The sequence below is a fragment of the Juglans microcarpa x Juglans regia genome, chromosome 1S (assembly GCF_004785595.1).
Source record: "Juglans microcarpa x Juglans regia isolate MS1-56 chromosome 1S, Jm3101_v1.0, whole genome shotgun sequence".
NCBI classification, from domain to species: Eukaryota; Viridiplantae; Streptophyta; class Magnoliopsida; order Fagales; family Juglandaceae; genus Juglans; species Juglans microcarpa x Juglans regia.
In genome coordinates, this window is record NC_054595.1 from 15,174,184 (window position 1) to 15,194,412 (window position 20,229).

Genomic DNA, 20,229 nt, shown 5'->3' on the forward strand with positions numbered 1-20,229 from the left:
TACCTTGAGAGAGAAACAAGACTCAATTCTAGAACCTTTGCTAGCAGAGGCCATAGCTGCATGTAGAGCAACAAAATTTGGATTGGAACTGGATATGTACAGAGAAATTTAGGAAGGAGATTCTCAAACAATTGTTAAAGAAGTTCAACAGATGAAACAACAAGAGAGCTACTTTGGAATGATAATTTCAAATTTCAAAGAAACATTGGCTCAATTTGAGGAATAGAAAATCTGTCACATAAATCATGAGGGTATAATTCAATTGCTCATGAATTAAGAAAGATTGCATTACATGTAACTGATTATATAGTTGACTTGGAGGAAACTCCAAACTGTCTTCGGTCCTTGTAATTGATCATGTTATTAATGAATTAGACTATTTCAAAAAAAAGAAAAAGAAAAGAGATATCTCATTTTTTATTTTGTTAATGATCTTCTTTTATTACGCTCAAAAGCAGCATTTTCACGTGTGGCTTGGAATGAAGCAACATATTCGTGGCTTATCAAGATTTGGGCTTCGAGTTTGTTATCTAGGCGTTCCACTCGTTGTGACTTGGTGGATAGATGTTTTGCCAGGGCCAAGAGTTGGACAACTCGGCTCCCATTTCTAGGCGTTCCACTCGTTGTGAGTAGGTGGGCTAATCCTTGTCTCTATGGTCTCTATGGAAGGGCCTTCGATTTTAGTGTGAGGGCCCTCAATTTTACCTGTTTCTCAATTTTAAGGAAGGAGGCCTAGGCCTAGGATTTTACAAAGTTTTGAAACACAATCCTAGGCCTAGTACAAGGTTTTTTCAATTGCATTTTCGATCTCTTTTGTAATAAAAAAATATTTTTATTATAATTTTTTTATAAAAATAAATTCATAAATTTAACATGAATTGATATAATATGTTAAATTGTAAAATTAAATTTATTATAAAATAAATCTTATATATCCTATAAAATCATGTCAATTTATAAATTTACTTTTATAAAATTTTTTTATAACAGTAGTACTCCTCTTTGCAACAATGGAGTTAAGGCTATTAATAATACTAAGCTTGGAGTGATTTGATTTCTTGGTTGGCTCATCGGCCAAAGGTAAATATCTTCTTGGTACCATCATGTGCCTTACACTTATTGCTTCTGTTCGTTGCATGTTGGAACACAACTCCTAGATGTGTTATTCTAGTCCTTGGGGCATTCTCAACCTATAGAAGATAGCTCGTGCGACTACCTTGATTGTGAGATATTTACGCTACGTTTAGATGTTGAATTGAGTTGAGTTGAGTTGAGTTTAGATGATAAAATATCGTTAGAATATTATTTTTTAATATTATTATTATTTTAAGATTTGAAAAAGTTGAATTATTTATTATATTTTATGTTAAAATTTAAAAAAATTATAATGATGAGTTGAGATAATTTTAATTACCAAACGAAGCCTTAAGCTACCCAAGCTATTCTAAACCTTGTTAAAGTTTGGAGACTTCCCAAAAGTATATTTGATTAAGGTTCGAAAAATCATAATCGGGCTCAAAATTGGACAAAGACCAATTCAATGAATCGGAGGATTTATGATAATTTTGAATTGGTAATTTCAATATTGATAAAAGGTATTAAAAATTAAATATAATACAATTCATGCATTTTATATTATGTGTCAAAAAGTACAAAATATAAATTCATTAACTAATTTCAATAAAAATATGATATGAATCTAAATAATTTCAATAAATATATAATTTATATATTTAACATCAATTGTTCAACTTAAACCAATCTAAAATAGAGACAATTAGTATGAGACACGATTGTATATTTTTAATTTACATATATAAAAATTATATTTGAAAATATTACATCAATCTACACATTTTTTTTCTTGCTTTTTCTCCTCTTGGATGAAGCCTCAGATTTATGATTATCTTCTTTTGTATTTGAGTTGATGTCAAGATCGATGTGTACATTAATTTCCTGAAATAAAATTAATATCGTCAATAAATGTCCATGTATAAAATATTTTAATAATTATGTTTCACGTCCTATTTCTAATATAGTATATATGTCAGTCTAATATGTATAAAATATCTATTCATCTCTTAATATTTTTGTTCAACTAAATAAATAAAAAAAATATGTCTAATCTTTTAATTTTTTTGCCATTCTTATTGAATACAATGATAAAAAAAAATTAATTTATATTTAATTCTATCATATTTTTATACAAGAAAAATAAAATTAAGTTGTTAGACAACATAAAAATAAATTCGGTTTGAATATATGGATTGAAGCGATTTAATAAATGATTCAAAAAGTTCACTAAAATTGATTTGATTTCTTATCAATTCAATTTGAACCAGCCTAAACCAAATTATTTTTCTGAGTATTGTATTTATTGAAAAAATGCAATTTTCATAAATAGTGTTATTTGTTGTGAAAATTTTTAGATATAATAAGTTATACATTTTTATACATTATTTAAAAATATGTGATTTTAATTTTTTATTTTTATATTTTATAAATACGAAAGTAAAAATATAAAATTATTTTTTAAATAATGTGTAAAATATGGAGGTTATGTGTTGGACGGCTCGAGGGCTTCTTTCTTAAACGAAAACTTGTAAAAAAAAAAAAAAAAAAAATCAGAAAAGAAGACAACAAAGTGTGGGGGAGTACGAAAAACATGCATGGGACTTGATCGGTGGAGCCTGGAGCTGCTCTCTCTCTCTCTCTCTCTAGAGTTTCTCTGTCTAGATTGGCGTCTCTTTTTCTCTCTCACAAATCAAAAGCAAATATATTAGCCCTTCACCACTGACTCTTGCGTGTTACTTCCGAACAATACATTACCTACTGGAAGGAAGAAAAGAGTTTCTCAGAGAGACGGGAGACTCTGTAACACACAAATACTCCAAAAAGCACAGAGACAGAAGAGAACCCACTGGACAAAGAAACCAAAACCCTGATAAAGGTCCTTTCCCCCAAATATTGCTGTTATCTTCTTCTTCTTTATCAGTAAGAACGAAAAAAAAGACATGAGACGGAGATCTCGTCCTCCTACATTTCCAACTTTGTAGCAGACAAACTAATCTCAATCCCTCAATTCCATACCTTTTTCTCCTCCTCAAAAATTCCTTAATTTGTCGTTTACGATTCGAATCGTGCTTCCTTTCTTCTGCTTTTGATCGGTACCCTACAATTGCCTAGGTACCCAATAAAGTCCTTGATTCTCTCTCTCTCTCTCTCAATTTATTTGAGTATTGAAATTAGGGTTATTTTTTGTTCTGGCAGTTTTTGCTGAGAAACGTGTTTCTTTTGCTGTTGGATTTCTAGGGTTTTGTGGATCATAATCGGGCACTTGTTGAATACCTCGATTCCAGACTTAATTAGGTTTGATCAGAGCACAGATTGAAGATTGACGGAGCGTGCTTGGCGATGGGCACGAGCTCCGATCTTCCACGGAATCGAAATTGTGGATTTGACAACACTAGGGTTCAGTTATCAAGTTCGGAGATTGCTTAGGAACAATGGTTACCCATTGGTGCTCCGAGCATGGAAGAGGATTGCACGTATTAATTTTGTGTAGACAGTGATCCGAGAACTTGGGAGGGTTTCTGGGCCGTTCTTGGTTTTTGCTCATTTGATCTTTCACTAGGGAATGATTTTGTTGTTGAGATTTGCTTATAAGAAGGAGGTGATGATTTTTTTTTGGTCGGGAAGACTACACAGAGGGTCTGATTGCAGTTCACTGTTTTTGTTTCTCAAGGAACCGTTCGGGTTAACATAGATTGAGCTAAATTATTGACCAAAGTGGTTTTTAAGTTTTGTCATTTGTGTTTATTGAGCTAGTTTAGTGTAAGGAGTGGGTGCCGTGTTGATGGTTAGGTTTTGAAGGTTCTTTCGTTGATATCTGCTTGACTGTTGTGTGCATTTGTGCCAGTGGGGAAGAAGTGTTGGTGGGTTTTGAAATTGGTGTTTGTTGGAGTGAGTGGTAAGCTTATGGAGGGATATTGAAGCTGGAAATGAATGCGGGGACATGGTGCATGGACAGGAGCATAGTTGCTGGTTCGTTCCCTTTCTGGAACATCACTTCTGGAAAGTAATCAGAGCATTTTTGTTTGTAGAAGGTACTAGAATATTGTGTTCCTGGATTTCCTGCAATGTCGCGCTGCTTTCCATTCCCACCACCAGGATATGAAAAGAAGGCTAGGACGGAGGATGTGGACTTGCTAAAACAGGTTAATTTTCTTTCTTTTGTCCAATGATAGTCCATAGATGGTGTGACATTCATTAGGGGCGTGGAAATCAGTATTATTTTGAGTTGCACAGCACTTAATTTTGCCGATACATTCATATTTTCAGAAGATTTTTGTTTCTGTGCTATAGCTAGACTGGATTCACTACATAGCTTTCTGTAATTCCTTAAATAAGTATGAGTGAGTTATCCACATCTGACCGAAGAGCTTTAGTATTTAATAGATTTAATTCTACTTTTGGGGGGTAAGTAATAGATTGATGTATTAGGATGTATTTTAAGAGCAAATAAAATTTCAAATTATTAAAGACTAGATTACTTGTGGAACTTGTGGAAGTTTGGGTGCTATTGAAGATATTCAAAGGGTGAAATGGTGGGGGTATTCCTACTGCCTACTTTTGATGGTTGAGATTGGGACTTTTGGTTGATTGATAGAATGATGGACTAACTCTTTTTTTTTTTTGTAAGTATGATGGACCAACTCTGTTAATCATTTTTCAACATTTTCTATGATTGTTTGGGTTTTTGAGGTATTAAGACTGTATTTTGGAATTGAAGTTATGACAATGAGGTTTCTATGCGTCATGTTTCCTCAAGCTTATGTTATATCATATTCCTTTTGATAGGTAAACAAAATTTTCTTGATCATATTAATAGGCAATAACCTAAGTACACGGGACATATATAAGAGCATAGCTTATGTGTGCTAGTCTAGTCATACAAGAAATTCATGAAAGTTTATGCCATTAAAATCAATTACAATTGACCAAGTTCATGCCATTCATGGAAGTTCACGCTATATCATATGATGGCATTACAATCCATTTTGGGTTTCAGATAATTTATTCGGTTTGGATTGATGAGGTGCTTTTAATTTGAGAAATGCTTGTGCCAATAAGATACTTCTTAGGATAATTAAAAGTACCAGTCTTTATTTTTCCTGCCACTAATTCATAATTTGTATTGTAATCCATGAAGAATCGCAAATGTACTAATTAGAAAAACCCATGAAGAATTGTAAATTATGTCGTCACTATGTTGAATAATATGATTAGTATGGTCATATTTATGTGCATACTTGAACACCAGATCTATTTTCTTGCTACTACGCAAATGGTGTTATCCACTTTAGAGGAGGCAATCTTCAGTGTCACGCTTTTCATGATATTCGTGGCTGACTTCCTGTTTCCATATGGAGTGTTGTTTTATAGATGTTACGGGGAGCGTTACTATAATTTTCCAATTTTTCTTTACCCTTTTTCATTATGGATCAGTCATTTTAGTCATGGAGCTTAACTAATTGAAATTCTTATCTCTAATCTGGAAATATATGCATATATGAGACTTCAGTTTTCTTCATTCAAAACTGGCGGCCATCTTTTTTCAGAAGTTTTCCTGTGTGCTAAACTTCTTGTTTCAAATGTATGAAAGTGTTGGATATCCTTTTTTTTAACATATTTCAGTTTTGTATATTCATTCTTAGTATTTATTATTTGCATTGCAAAAAACTGCTGCTGATGGTAAAATGTATGAGTAAACTAGAAAGATGGTTTCCTAGTACTCAGATAGCTAAATCTTACTGCCTGACGTAGGATAAAGTTGGAGAACCTGTCTTCATGTGCTTGGGTGGGATTCAGGTCAGCAAAATTAGTGGTTTAAGGGCTTAGAATTAGATAAGGATGTGAGTAGGCTTTTAAAGAAGATGCTTCATCACTTATCGAAAAAAAAAGGAGAGAAGAAACTTCATATCTAATACTGCTGTACAAGTGGCGTCATTGAGTTTGTGAATGAGTGCTTATGCCTTGATTTGAGAGGGAGGCTGTTGCTATTACGCCGTGATTATTTCTGAAAATTACGTGTTTGCACTTGTTTTGTGCTCCATGAAGCAATTCCCGGAGAACTGCACTTAGGACTTCTGTTTGTTAAAAGGAAAGAAAGAAAGATGATCTTACATTTCTGTGAGGTTGTAACTCAAGTTTGATGGCATTTGGAAGTGGTAAGTGGTTAAGGCTATAGCATATATGGAGTTTTGGTCATAGTTTTTACATGAATCCTTATAAAGTTTCAATTTAAACCTCTGTCAATAGTTGCCCATTGTTTATGATAGAAACTGGGGGTCAACCAGTCTTACAAGTTACATTCCTTGGATTTTTGGGCAATTGTAAGGATGCATTATGGGATTCAATCCTGATGGTACTTTATTTGTTGGAAAAATTTAGGTCAAATTGTGTACAACAATAATGATCATGGTATTCACTGTGTTTTTGGACTCAACTTGTTAATATGCTTATTGTAACTACTTACCAAAAAAAGAAAGAAAGAAGCTTATTTGTAACTGCATTTTCTTGATTATTTGCGCCTTTGTTGCATCTCTTACAAGTTTCGTGCTACAAATTATATCCTTTTTTACCATTCCAATTTGTTTTCAAAGCACAAAGATCATATGGGTGATTGAAAATTTAGTCACCTTACTTCCAAGCGATGGCTTTAAGCAATAGTTTTCGACCCATTACCAATAGAACACAAATAATATTTGTCCCCTCTTCAAATGTCCTATATTATGTTATTATAGATTATTATAGATGGGCACCCTAAATTCAGATAGGAGGGAATTGCTTCGTATTTGCTTATTCTGAAACCTTAAGAAAGCACGTCTTTGTATGCAAGTTTGTGTTCATGCATGTGTCAAGACCATAGGGTAAACTAAACTGGGAGACTAATTATTTATTAACAAATCCTTTACCCAAAAGAAATCTTTTGCCTTTTTTCCCCATAAATTAAATAAGAGTACATACTCCTGTGAGTTTTTGTACGAGGATCATGTTGATTGTTAGAACCACAAGCATGCATTGAGAAGTGTTCTTCACTTTTTCCAGTCAATACCAGGAAAGATGATGTTATCTCCATTGTTGTGAGTACTTTGTAAGAGAAAAAGGAGTTGATCTTGCCAGGTGCCAAGAAATAGCTCGTGACATATCTGATGATTGGATTAAGCCTCGAAAGTCTGATAGATATATTTAATTGCGTACGTATGAGTCAAATTTATGTTATATGATAATCATGCCATAATATATAGGGAGATGTGCCCGTAAAGAATACATTTCCAAAGAGGAATACTTATTGGGTTTAGCCATGATTTCGATTTTTGTATTTGGAGAGGAGATACAATATCTATTTTAACAGAATTCTTAGTTGGTATATAGATAAGGGAGTCTTAGTTTAGTAATTCAGGTGTATACTATTTAGCAATTGCCTAGCCTTTGTATATATTGTTGTGTTTCTGAAAGAGAAAATCTCAGATTTCTGGTTCTAGGAATGAGCTGGCAGTGATAAAGATTTCAAGTTCTAGCAATTGCAAATTATTTTTTTGGTCAATAAATAAGAATTTTATTAAAATAGGCATAGCTAAGTATACAGGACATATACAAAAGCAACACTTATGCATAAGTGTCTAAAGATACAAGGAAATCATGTACGTTCATGCCATTAAAGTCTATTACAATCACTTATAAAAAAAAAAAAGTCTATTACAATCGACCAATGGAATAAAGTATTAAGAAAAAATGTTCTAAGCTCATCCATTGCCCGTTCACGATCCTCAAAACTCTGACCATTCCTCTCCATCCATATGCACCACCATAAACAGATTGGAATCATCTTCCACATAGCTGCTATTTGACAGTTACCTCGGATGCATTGCCAGCTGGACAGAAATTTAACTACCCTTCGTGGCATCACCAATGGAGCACCATTCTAGCAAAGATATAATTCCACAAGCTCATGGCTACATCACAATGCAATAATAGGTGATTCATGGATTCCCCCACTTTTCTTACACAACACCAATCCAACAAAATGATGCGGCGTTTCCTTAGATTATCTCAGGTGAGAATCTTCTCTAATGAAGCTGTCCATACAAAAAAAGAAGCTTTTAAGGGGGACTTAGTCTTCCATATGTTCTTCCATGGGAATGGACTTGTAGAGTGTGTCATAAGGGACTTATAGTATTATTGTACAATGAATCTCCCCTTCTTGGACAATGACAACAAGATCTTATCAGCTCCTCCATTCACTCTACAATTCTACACAAGATTGAAGAAATTTCTAAATGTGTCAATTCCCAATATTGGGCAGCTCTAAGGAAAATGATATTCCATTAAGGAGAGCCACTAGATAGATAGATCCATGAGCTCTGCTACTAAAGCCTCCTGTCTTCGTGCAATGTCGTGTATTGCTGAGTACGCTTCCTTTAGGATTTGATCTCCACAACATAAATCATTCCAGAATTTGATTCTGGAACCATCCCCAACTGCAAAGCATGTATCGATGGAAGTTTTTCCAGCCTCTTTTGATGTATTTCCAATGCCCCTCCCCATTTCATCCGCTCACCTCATTCGAGCACCATCCTCCTTACAATCCACCATATTTTAGATCTATGATAACCCTCCACAAAGCTCCCCTCTCTTCTTGGTATCTCCACAACCACTTACCCAATAAGGCCTTATTGAAAATCAACAAGTTCCGAATTCCCAACCCACCTTCACGTATTGGAGTACAAACTATAGCCCAATTCACCAAATGAAGCTTGAATTCTTCATCCATTCCCCCCCCCCCCCCCCCCCCCCCCCCCCCCCCCCCCCCCCCCCCCCCCCCCCCCCCCCCCCCCCCCCCCCGCATAGGAAGTTTCGCTACAATTTCTCTAACTGGTGAGCCACCTTGCATGGTAGTGGAAATAATGATAAAAAGTAAGTGGGCAGGTTGGATAGAGTACTTTTTGTCAATGTAACTGTACTATTTTTGGAAAAATATATCATCTTCCAACTAGTCAGTTTATGCTCCATTTTTTCCAACACCTCATCCCAGATAGACTTCGACTTAAAGGAAGCACCCAAGGGAAAATCGAGATACTTCATTGGAAAGGTGGAGACTTTGCACCCCACAATACTGGCCAAGCTCAAGACACTGAACATTTCCAACTGGAACTAATTCTGACTTGGCGAGATTCACTTTCAAACCCAATGCCGCTTCAAAGCAAAGTAAGAGAGCCCGCAAAACTTGAATTTGATTATGGCTAGCACCACAAAAGATGAGTATCATCCGCAAATAAAAGGTAAGTCATCTCACAATTAAGTGCTAGTTCTTGCTTCCCCTACTACATATCCAAATAGAAATCCACCCTCCACAAGACCTGTGATCATTTTACTAAAAGCTTCCATTAGGAAAACAAAAAGTAATGGAGATAGGGGATTATCTTGCCTCAAGCCCCTTGAGCTTTTGAAGAAGCCCATTGGAGTACCGTTCACCAATATGGAGAGACGTACGGTGGATATACAAAATTTAATCCAAAAGCACCATCTCACTCCAAGGCCACACCTCTTGAGCATGTGTAACAAAAAGTTCCGGTTAACTCTATCATATACCTTCTCCATATGGAGTTTGCATAATAACCCTAGTTCACCCTACTTGATTTGATTATCTAAATATTCATTGGCAACGAGAACCGAGTCAAGAATTTGTCGACCTTGTGCAAAGGCATTTTGGGGCTTGGAAATAATCTTCTCTGATACCATACTCAATCTATTAGTCAACACCTTTGAAAGGATTTTGTACATTCTGCTCACCAAGCTGATAGGATGGAAATCCTTCATCTCTACCACCCCCGGCTTCTTTGGAATGAGAGCAATGAAAGGAGCATTAAGTTTTTTTTCAAAATTACCTCTTTCATGAAACTCATGGAAGAAGCTTATGATGTCATCTTTAACTACTTCTCAGCATGCCTGAAAGAAAGCCATTGTGAACCCATTCGGATCCGGAGCTTTGTCGCTTCCTATACTTTTCACCTCCTTGTAAATCTCCACATCCTCGAATGGCTTCTCTAGCCAACTTGCTTCTTGATGGTTGAGCGAATCAAATACAAGACCATCCAGACTCGGTCTCCAAGAAACCTGTTTTGAAAGTAGTTGAGCATAGAAGTTGGTGATGTGATCCATGATCTCAAACGGGTTCGATGTAATCCTCCCGTCTGCTAACAATGACTTAATTACATTGTGCCTTCTGTGTGAATTAGCCAAGTGATGGAAGAACTTGGTGCATTTGTCCCCTTCTTTTAACCATAAAGCCCTCGATTTTTGTCTTCGAGAAATCTCTTCCATTAAAGCCATCCTTTCAATATCCGAGGTTACAAGCTTTTTGTGAGCCTTTTCTTCTTTTGAAAGACCTATCTCCTCCTCCACATCCTCCAAATGCTGTAATCCGTCAAGGAGGGACTTTTCTCAGTGTTCCACATTCCCAAAAATCTGCTCATTCCACTTCTTCAGGTCCTCCTTTAAAGCCTTCAGCTTACAAGCCAGCACGTAACTAGGATTGCCTTGTATGACATAGGATGACTACCATTGTCTAACTCCCTCAACGAATCCTTCTAATTTCAGCCACGTTCTCAAACTTAAAATATCTTTTACCTCCCTGGATGCCTCCACAATAAATGAGAATGGGGAAGTGATTCGAGCACAACCTTGGAAGTTGATTCTGGATTAGATCTGGAAAATGTGCTTCCCAATCGTGCAAGATGAGGAATCTATCAAGTCTTGACCAAGTTGGATGCTATCTATTACTAGATCACATGAAAGTGCTACTAACTTGAGGAATGTCCTGAAGATCTTGCTCATAAATAAATTCAGAAAAATCCACCATTGCTGAACTAGAGCTAGGACCTCCTAATCATTCGCTTGGGAAGCGGTTGACATTAAAATCACCCTCAATACACCAAGGCTCCATAAGTTACAATGACCAGCCAATTCATCCCACAAGCCTTTTCTTGCAATATTAGAACTAGGACCATAAACACTGGCAAAGGGCCATTGATAACTATCTTCCACATTCTTGAAAGAAATGGCCCCTGCGTATTCCCCAACACACTCATCCGTCTTTTCCACCTCCCTTTTATCTCACATAACCAAGATGCCTCCCAAAGCTCCTTTAGTCGGCAAATACAACCACCCCCACTTGACAACAATTCCACAAACTCCGTATTATGGTAGGGGAGATGAGCTCCAATATTGTCTCTTGTAAACATACAACATCTATTTTCCAGCCACAAAGCTGATTTCTTACTTGGTGCACTTCTCTGACTCGTTCAGGCCCCTTACATTACACGAGACAATCTTGAGCTTCATAAAACCACAGATTAGGGGTGAAAAATTTTCTTTCAGACCGAGAAAACCAATCGGACCAATTAAGAGATTGGTCGGTCTCGGTCCAAGAAAATAAAGAATTTGAATTTTCGGTCCGGTCTCGGGTTAGGGTTTTTTCACCCCAAACCGGACCAAATTTAATATATAAATTTTTAAATAATTTTTTATATGATATTTATAAATTTTTAAGCAGTTATATAATTTAAAATCAAGTAATTATGTAATTTTTTTCTTACTAATTTTAAGTAATTATTGAATTCTCTTCTAACCTAATTATTTATGCTTAGATTATATAAAAATTAAAGGTCAAGAATTTTAAGACAAAGTATTAATTATTAATTATTGATAGTACACATACTATTAGCGTTATTAATTTATTATACTTAATGAAAGTACTTATTTAGTTAAGTATATACTTAGTTTAGATAACTAAGATTATATCATTCACTTGATTTTTTTTATCATTATATATAGTTTATTGTTCAAAAACTTGAAAAGAAAGAATGACCCGGACCGAAATACCCAGATAAGACCTACCTAACCGAACCAAAGCGGTCTGGTCTAGTCCAAAGTCCTCATCGGTCCTGTCCGGATTTTTGGTGGACCAAAAAAATCGGTCACGTCCAAAATTTTCCTCCCAAGACCGATCGAACTGGACCAATTACACTCCTACCACCAATGTTGCCCTGCCATCCTACCACGAGTCGCACTTCCTTCACAATTCACCAGACAAGTAAGTCTCTTTAATTCCCTTTCCCTTTTCTTGGCTGAATGGCTTTCCATGTTTGAATTGGAATGTCCAGCTTCAATAGCTGCAAGTAAGGCCAGGAATTGATCTTCAAAACCAATACAGGGGTGTCCTACACAGTTGAATCTCCTTGGCTTTAAGTAATACCCAATCTGGTGCTAGTATCCGATCATTCAGCGGGAGCAATGAATTCAAAGGGGTAGGCTCATCCCAGGGATCATCAACACCAATGTCCATACCATGTGGCTACCTCCACAGCCTTATTGTGTTAAGAGGCTATGGGCATGAAAATTATCAAGGTACCAGCATTGATTTGGATGTCCCTTGCACCCAGTGTCTCAATACTGTCCACCATCGGCATCTCAGTATCCATTTCAAGTTCATCTCGTCCAGACACAGCAGCTGTATGACTTTCAATTGTGGCAGAGATGCTCCCCAGCTCATTTTGGCCCTTTTCCACTGCCCGAGAACCCTCTTACATCCGAACAGCCATTCTCGGCTTCTAACTCCATTGACGGCTGTTTTTTACTTATAAAAAAAAAAAAACTCCATTGACGGCCTCAACTCTGGCAGCCCATTTGACTAGGGTCCCCCACCCACCAGATTGCCTACTCCTGGCGATGGGTTCTATGTGGTCCCCAGCTGATGATTAGATGACATCAGCATGTCTTTGCCGTTAGCATATACAGGACCCATTTCAGGTGGCTTGGGTGAGGAAGTTGATCCATCTGCTCTGAACTTAGAACATTGGTCTGGGCTTCATTTGCTCTAGGAATATCTTGGTTGTTTCCAGGTCCAGGTTTGCTGCTCTTCCAATTTGCTGGTTTTCCATGTAGTTTCCAGCAGATTTCTCGGGTATGGCGTGGCTTATTACAATAGTCACACCATATTTAAGATTTTTATTGGGATATGACCGCTGTACAGAGGCATTAGCAGCAGCCAATACAGTAAGAATAGCAGCAACCAAAGCCGAGTTCTCCACTGTTCCTTCAGCCCCTTTTTTCTTTAGCATAACATTCCGACGATAATCTTCATGTCTCACTTCAGAAAATACCTCTCCGATTGGAGGCAGAGGTTGTCTACCAGAATCCTCCCCCTGACTTCATCAAACTCATCATCGAGTCCAACCAAGAATTTAAAAATTCTTGCATTTTCCACCATCTTCTTGTTGTAGTTGCAATCATCAGGCCTCTTCCATTCATAATCATTTAATAGATCCAAGTCCTGCCACAGTCCCTTAAGGACATTAAAATACTTAGTCACACTGTCTTCCCCTTGTTGGGTCTTGCCGATTTTTTGCTGCAATTCATAAATCTGAGAATAATTTCCAAGGTCAGAATACATCTGACTAACATTATACCAGAGTTCTTTTGCAGTAGGATAGCACATGTAATTAGCGCTAATATCTTCATCCATTGCATTCATAAGCCAAGCCATAATCATGGAATTTTCAGCATCCCATATAGCATATGACGGGTCTGCTCTGTCAGGGGCCTTAGTTTCACCAGTAAGGTACCCAATCGTACCTCTCCCACGGATATGCATTCGAACTGAGTGAGACCATATCAAGAAGTTGGCTTCATTGAGACGTATATTTGTGATTTGGACTGAATGGGGTTTGGTATGGGCTACTTTGGTTTCAGTTTTGGTGTTGACCACTGGTTCAGGTCTGGCCATAGTGGAGGCTGAACAGGGTTAAGGCAATAAGGCCTAGGTTTAGAGGCTATGACTGCCGAAAGGACAAGAAAACCAGGCTCTTGATACCATCTAGAAGTGGAGAAGAGTTGTAATAGTATTTCTTATTTTTTATTTCTTATTTTTTTAAAATAAGGTACAATCTGTATGTCTTATAGACTACAAGGATAAGCTAAAAGGAAAGAATAATTAAAGGAAAGAATGACAATTGCTAACAAATCTCCTAGAATCTCTCCTAAGAATTTTTGCATAATTACAGAAATTTCTCCTATAATCCAGGGAGAGTTGACTGGATAAATTTGGAAACTTTCCAACAGTTTGACCTGCTAGCTTTGGGTCGAACAAGTTTTCATGGGCTGGGCTGTTGATTTACCTTTCTCGGCCCGAGTATATCTCCTTTGCTGGCCCAGTTTTATATTGTATCTTTATTCGGCCCGCTTTTGCCCAAGCCTGAAGATTTCGGACCCAAGCCCAAGCCCATTGCCTTATCCACCTGCTGGATCATGGAATTAACCGACCGTCTTAACTTTAACAAGTCTTGTTTATGAAAGGAAAGATCTTCAGCCTTCTCTGCGTCTCCTCTCTTGGTCAAGGAGCCTCTTACCATTTTGATATTACTTCTGCAGGCTTGAGCAGGTGGCGCGTGTCTCCATGCTTTCTCCACAACTACCTCCTCTGCCTTCGAAAACCCAGAATTGCCCTTCACCCTTAGTACTGGTGCTGCTGCAAATCCCAGGCCACTTATTTCTAGTTCATCACTGCTGGCAACAAGACCCGGTGACCGAACCACCTCTGCGTTAAGGACTTAGGCTCAGCTTTCATCAAGATCGGCACTTTCTGGGTTGTGTTTTGAAACCTTGACAAACCAACTTTTCTCCCCTTTTCCAAGCTGCCATAAGCTTCCTACAGTGCAACCACCATCTTTTCCATCCTTTCCCCCCTCCATTTCTTCAGGTATGAAAACAAAGTTCCATCTGCCACCACCACCATATTCCACTAGCGCCATACATCGACCTTGAGCATTGGAACATCTTTAAGAGATGTAACTTCTATTACCATCCCGTGAGGTTGCAATGAACTGATGCTATAACCATGAAATGATGCTATAACCAAGATTCAGTGGTTGTTTTCTATGCAACCGATTTATATCCCTTATTTTTTTGTTTTTGTAGGATGTGATTTACTGTGGAGCAGTAGGATACATATAGGTTCGTGGGAAGTGGCTTCATTCTACAGGACTGATAGCATTTTCAGCTTTTGTACCGTAACATTTTTATCTGTGAGATATAATTGTAAAACAAAACCTCTGAGATAATATCTTGTTTATGTTATGGAAGTCTGTAATAACTTTCAGGGGAAATATAATTTGTCGGGTTCCGTACAAGGAGTTTCTGAGAAATATAGGACCAGGAGACAATCATTAACTAAAAAAGCTGGGATACAACTAGCCAAGTGGGATAGTCTGTTTTGATGGTTGAAGGAGTCAAAGGTCCTTTAGATTGTTAACTGCTTTGTAGCCGAAGAACAAGTATAAGATGCCCACCGGTTGTGCAGAACTGCTACTTTTGAGAAGATCTTTTGATGGCAGAAGAGAATTTTATCGGCTAGATGGTCCACAATATTTTCATTAAAATTGAAAATATTAGGCGCGATCTTGCAATTTTTTCAATCGTTCCCATCTCAAAAGCTATACTTTCTTGGATTCCTCATTCTTTTCTTTGTTTTGTGTCTTTTGACGGCCAAGAGACTTGATTTCTGGACCATTTTAATTGTTGACATTTTCTAGTTTTTTCCTAGTTAGAATGAAATACAGCTTCCGGTATAGGTGGAGTTCTATTTATGTTCTTGTTGGATAGTTTTTTGTGATAGAAGATAGTGTTTTTACTTCCACAACTCGTCTTAATTGGGCATGCCGAGTGAATTACGAAATTTACCCTCCAGTAGGAAGGAGCACTAGATTATGTGGAAATCTTTTCATCCCCACTTAAGAGGGGTTTTTAATGTCGCTGCTTGTTTCTTTTTATAGCCCATATGGAGGGATAACAATGCCTCTGAGAAAAGTTAATCAGCACGATCAAGCATGGTGGGTAATTTTTATGATGCAGAAGTTGACCAAAATCTAAAACATTTAGCTTGTATGAATGAGAGAACTCTCATGCGAAATGTCCTTCCAAAGACTACTGGAATTGGTATATCATTATGATCTCCATGTTTTTCTTTTGGGTATAATTTCAAGATTTTATTTTTTGATAAGAGAAATAACATTTTATTGAAAGTAGTAAATAGGCATAGCCCAAGTACACAGGAGGTATACAACCAGTATACACCTAGGTACAAAGTTAGGAGCTAGAAAGGGTATAATTTCAAGATTTAGGGAAGGCATTGGCTATATATATTGATGGATCAGCATTTCAGAGGCATTTGACAACAGCATCTTCCTTAGTTCGAGATGATAGGTTACAGTTTCGTTTATTGAAATATGGTATTCAGGAATGTTCTAACTTGCCAGCAAATTGAAGATGATTGTTGTTTAGGAGGATTTGCATATCGTATTGGTCTACTTCCAATTGGCTTTCATTTCCTATTTTAAGGCTTCTTTTTCTTTTCCTTTCTTTTCTTCATTTCTTTTGTAAAACCTGAGTGTTCCCCTTTATGGGGCTTTACTTGTATATTTTCAACATAGATGTCATTAATGCCTAGCAGTTCATGGTTCCAATGTGGAAGCCAAACAATAGAAGCTCTCAGGTTAGAGTTGTGCTATCTTCAAGCCGGTGTGTAAACACACCACTTGTTGTGGGATCTATTAGAGTTATAGAAAAGATCAAAACACCGATACTTTTTTATGCTAGATAAAGTGGAAGGATTCCGCATCAAAATTATGTTTGGTGTGTCAATAACTATAGGCTTACAATTAGATTTGTTCTTCACTTTAATGCTTTATGGGCCTTTCCATAGTATAGATAATTATTAATTGGTTTAAATGTATGGATATCCTTGTCTCAAATAAACTAGAGGGCATTGTAGGACAATGTTATGTATTGGCCAGAAGAGTTCTCTCCAGCCTTCATATGTTGTGGTGGTTATTGTTTGCCATGTCTTCCTTTGCTGTTGTTTGTCGCTATACTGCAGTTTGGAATCTTCTCAGCGTTCATTTTATCTAGAACCTTGTATAAATTGTTGCTGATGATATATTTACTTTCTTGGGGAAAAATAGATCATATAATGAAAAACTATCTGTTACTTTCTGCAGCCTTGATGGATTCTTTGTAATTCCGTAATATATTCTACTCGTATTTTAGAAAAGCATTTTCTTACTATTGCTTTCTCATGCTTCACAGGAAAAACAGAGAGAGAAGAAGCATAAAAAGGAGAAAAGGGACAGAGAGAAAAGAGAGACTGATAAAAGTGATGGTAAGCATAGAGAAAAGAAAGACAAGAAGGACAAGCATAGAGATAAAAAGAAGGATAAGGAGAAGGACAGAGATAAAGATAAGGAGAAAAACAGTACCCCAGATGAGAAGAGACTTCCGGGTCAAACTGGAGAAAAACTCGTTCAAAAGGATAAAAACAAAATTAAAAATAATATTTCTGATGACAAAAGATTTTCTGGGCAGTTTGCAGGTTACAATGCAAAGAAACTCAGCGAGAGCCACCATATGGCAGAGGAGAAGAAGGATTCTAAATTTGTGGAGGAGTTGGGCAGGAGGATTAAAGATGATGACAGAGCAACTGAGAGCAAGTTGGTTGAGAAGTTTGCAAAAATGGATCAAAGAAAGGATGAGGGGACAGCCAAATTGGTGGCTAAAGGTACTGGCATTTGGGCTGAAGGTAAGGAGAAGAACAAGAGGGTTGATGATAGAAAGGTGGATGGTCAAGGAATTAAAGGTGAGGGAAGATTTAGTGGAAATTCAATGGTCCCGAGTCCTGCTGTGGTTTTTCAAACTAGAATTGGAGGGATTTCTAGACCGTTTGAGAAAAATGTTGAGAGAAGTGTTGAAGAGACGGAAAAGGCCAAAGAAAAGGAAGGTGATGATAAATGGGGGGATAAACGCAAGGATAAAGATCGAGAGAAAAAGAGCCATGGGAAGGATAAGGACAGGGACAAAGAGAAGAAAAAGAAGGAGAAAACAAAGGGGAAAATTGACCATAAGAGTACAGAACACGATAAATTAAAAGATGTCAACAAGAGTGATCTTATCAGTAGCCATAATGCTAAAAGCTTACAACTTCCCAAGGACAGCAACAATAGTGCTGCTTCTGAGAAAAATCTCAAGAAACGGAAGGAAGTTGAGACAAACGGGGTTTTACATGGTGAGTTATTTTCACAATGAATCATGAATTGTTGCTGCCCAACCTTTGCTTTCAAGTTACATAGCCTTTTACCCTTTCTAGGATTGTTGTAACTATTATCCTTTTTAAGACTTTGGTAGGTCACGTGATTTTCTTCTCCTTTCGTTTTTGTGGGTTAAAATTTGCTCCAAATTAATTGCCAGTGATTCTTAAAATCACATTAAATTAATTTTGTCAAGCGGTTTTGAACTCTGATAATTTCCTTTTGCTGACAAATGATACTTCATTTCTGAATTTTCTTACAGCCGGTGATCTTAGGCCCTATAAGTTGGCAAGAACCACGTCTTCCTCCCATCAAATTTCGGAAAATGGAAGGATATTGAAACCTTGTCAAACTTCTGTCCTGAATGCTTCAAATAGGCATGGTGCAGCCAGTAATCCAAAGGCGGATGATAAGGAACGCAAGATAAATGGCATTATAGATCAGTCATCTTCTGACTCAAAGAAGTCTACGTTTGTCTCTGCACAAGCTGATCAGATTGCTCAAGTCTCTGCCAAGCCACTCCACCCAGATTCTAAATATCTAAGCGAGGTGTATATGGTACCGAAAATGGGCGAATGGTCGGATTATGATGACCAAGAATGGTTGTTTAGCAGCCGTGATTTTCAATCAGAGAAGTCCAAGGTGGAATCTTTAGGGGTTGAGGACACACCACAGGTATGGGATGAAGCTCTGAGAATAGAGTCTGCTGATGTTTGTGCCCTGCCGTATGTTATTCCCTACTGATTTTAATGATACAAATGGGCACTAATCATTGAAAATGGGCATGCTTCACCCTCCTGCTGTTGAGCTGGGAAAGAAACCCTTCATCAGGAACCCAACAAGAGAAGGTACAGCAGCATCTGGCCCTTGGAGTTGGATTTTCGGATTTTCTTGATGCATTCTTTTGTATTGCACGCTGTTCCACAGGGTCATGTGGGTCAGTGCATGCCTTGGTTCTTCGACTCGGTTCATTGAACGTTTGCATGCTCGAGTGCAGCATTGGGACTAGATTGGAGGGGGGATTTTTTCCTCATGGCATCAGATCATTAACTCATTCAAAATGGCAAATTTCATACAAGGCAACTGCGGAAGGTTGCTTTGGATTTGAGAAAGGAGATGTATAAGCTCGTGCAATTTTATTATATTTACGTAAGAGCTGAGCTTAGAAGTTGTCTAATCAGAATGTAAGGGAAACTAGATGTGGTCTCTACAACCCGGCCACAATTTTGATTTGTAACATACAACCCTTATTTACAAGAAATGTAAAATAGAGGAAAAGAAAGTAGTGGCATTGATTCATTTTCCGTCTCCTAATATTCTTAATCTGAGGGGACCCAAATTTTCAGGTAGGAAATATAATTCCTGTAAATAAAATGTTCTATTACAATTTGTACCACTAAATTACTATCTTTAACTTAAATTTTGGCCATGAGTGGTTATAAAACTTTTGAGAATGTTTGAAATATTTTTTGAGATTTATTGTTTATTGGGTTTTGAAAAAGGAGAGCAAATTTTATTTATTTATTTATTTTGAAAATGAGTTCTATATTGAGTTTTGTGAATGGATTAATGAAATTAAAAAGATGTTTGAATATCTAATTTAAAAGTATTTTTTTTTAGTATATGTAAAAGTGGTTTTAATTTTGGAAAAAACTTCAAACCGATCGAGTGTGGATTCAACTTTTACATCTACCAGTAAAGTTGTAACACGTAATAGATTTATTGGAATTATGGTAAAATCACATCCATTCTACTCTCTCTTCTCTCTTCCCTCCTCTCCGAAGCTCTCCCTCTCAAACTCATCTTGGTCTCCTTCAACAAAGGTCATTTTCATTTTCATATTTCATCTCCTTCAAAACCCTCAAACCCATTGTTCTTTGACGACCTGTTCTTCCATTGTTGTGACCCTCTCTCTGAAGACTCATTCTTCTGTTGTCTTGACCATCGAAGCCCCTCGAAGCTGAATCTACAGGGGTCCAAACCCACAATAAGTTGTAGTGAAAGCTCAAATTTGCAGCACCTAAATCCA

General features: G+C 37.1%; 1 protein-coding gene across 1 annotated transcript; it reads left to right on the forward strand.

The window, feature by feature from the left end:
- Nucleotides 1-2,675: 2,675 nt before the first annotated feature.
- Nucleotides 2,676-19,499, forward strand: LOC121246140 (cylicin-2-like). The gene is made up of 4 exons (XM_041144156.1): nucleotides 2,676-3,186; nucleotides 3,313-4,217; nucleotides 17,206-18,178; nucleotides 18,463-19,499. Exons 2-4 carry the CDS (start codon nucleotides 4,140-4,142, stop codon nucleotides 18,942-18,944), a joined length of 1,533 nt encoding a protein of 510 aa, XP_041000090.1. The 5' UTR covers nucleotides 2,676-3,186; nucleotides 3,313-4,139; the 3' UTR covers nucleotides 18,945-19,499.
- Nucleotides 19,500-20,229: the final 730 nt, after the last annotated feature.

What these genes read in the sequence shown, in the direction of transcription:
- LOC121246140 (XM_041144156.1), top strand. Translation starts at nt 4,140, where the DNA reads ATGTCGCGCTGCTTTCCATTCCCACCACCAGGATATGAAAAGAAGGCT. An exon ending in ATGTGGACTTGCTAAAACAG is followed by an intron (nt 4,218 to 17,205) that starts GTTAATTTTCTT and finishes CATGCTTCACAG; the next exon opens with GAAAAACAGAGAGAGAAGAA. An exon ending in GACAAACGGGGTTTTACATG is followed by an intron (nt 18,179 to 18,462) that starts GTGAGTTATTTT and finishes ATTTTCTTACAG; the next exon opens with CCGGTGATCTTAGGCCCTAT.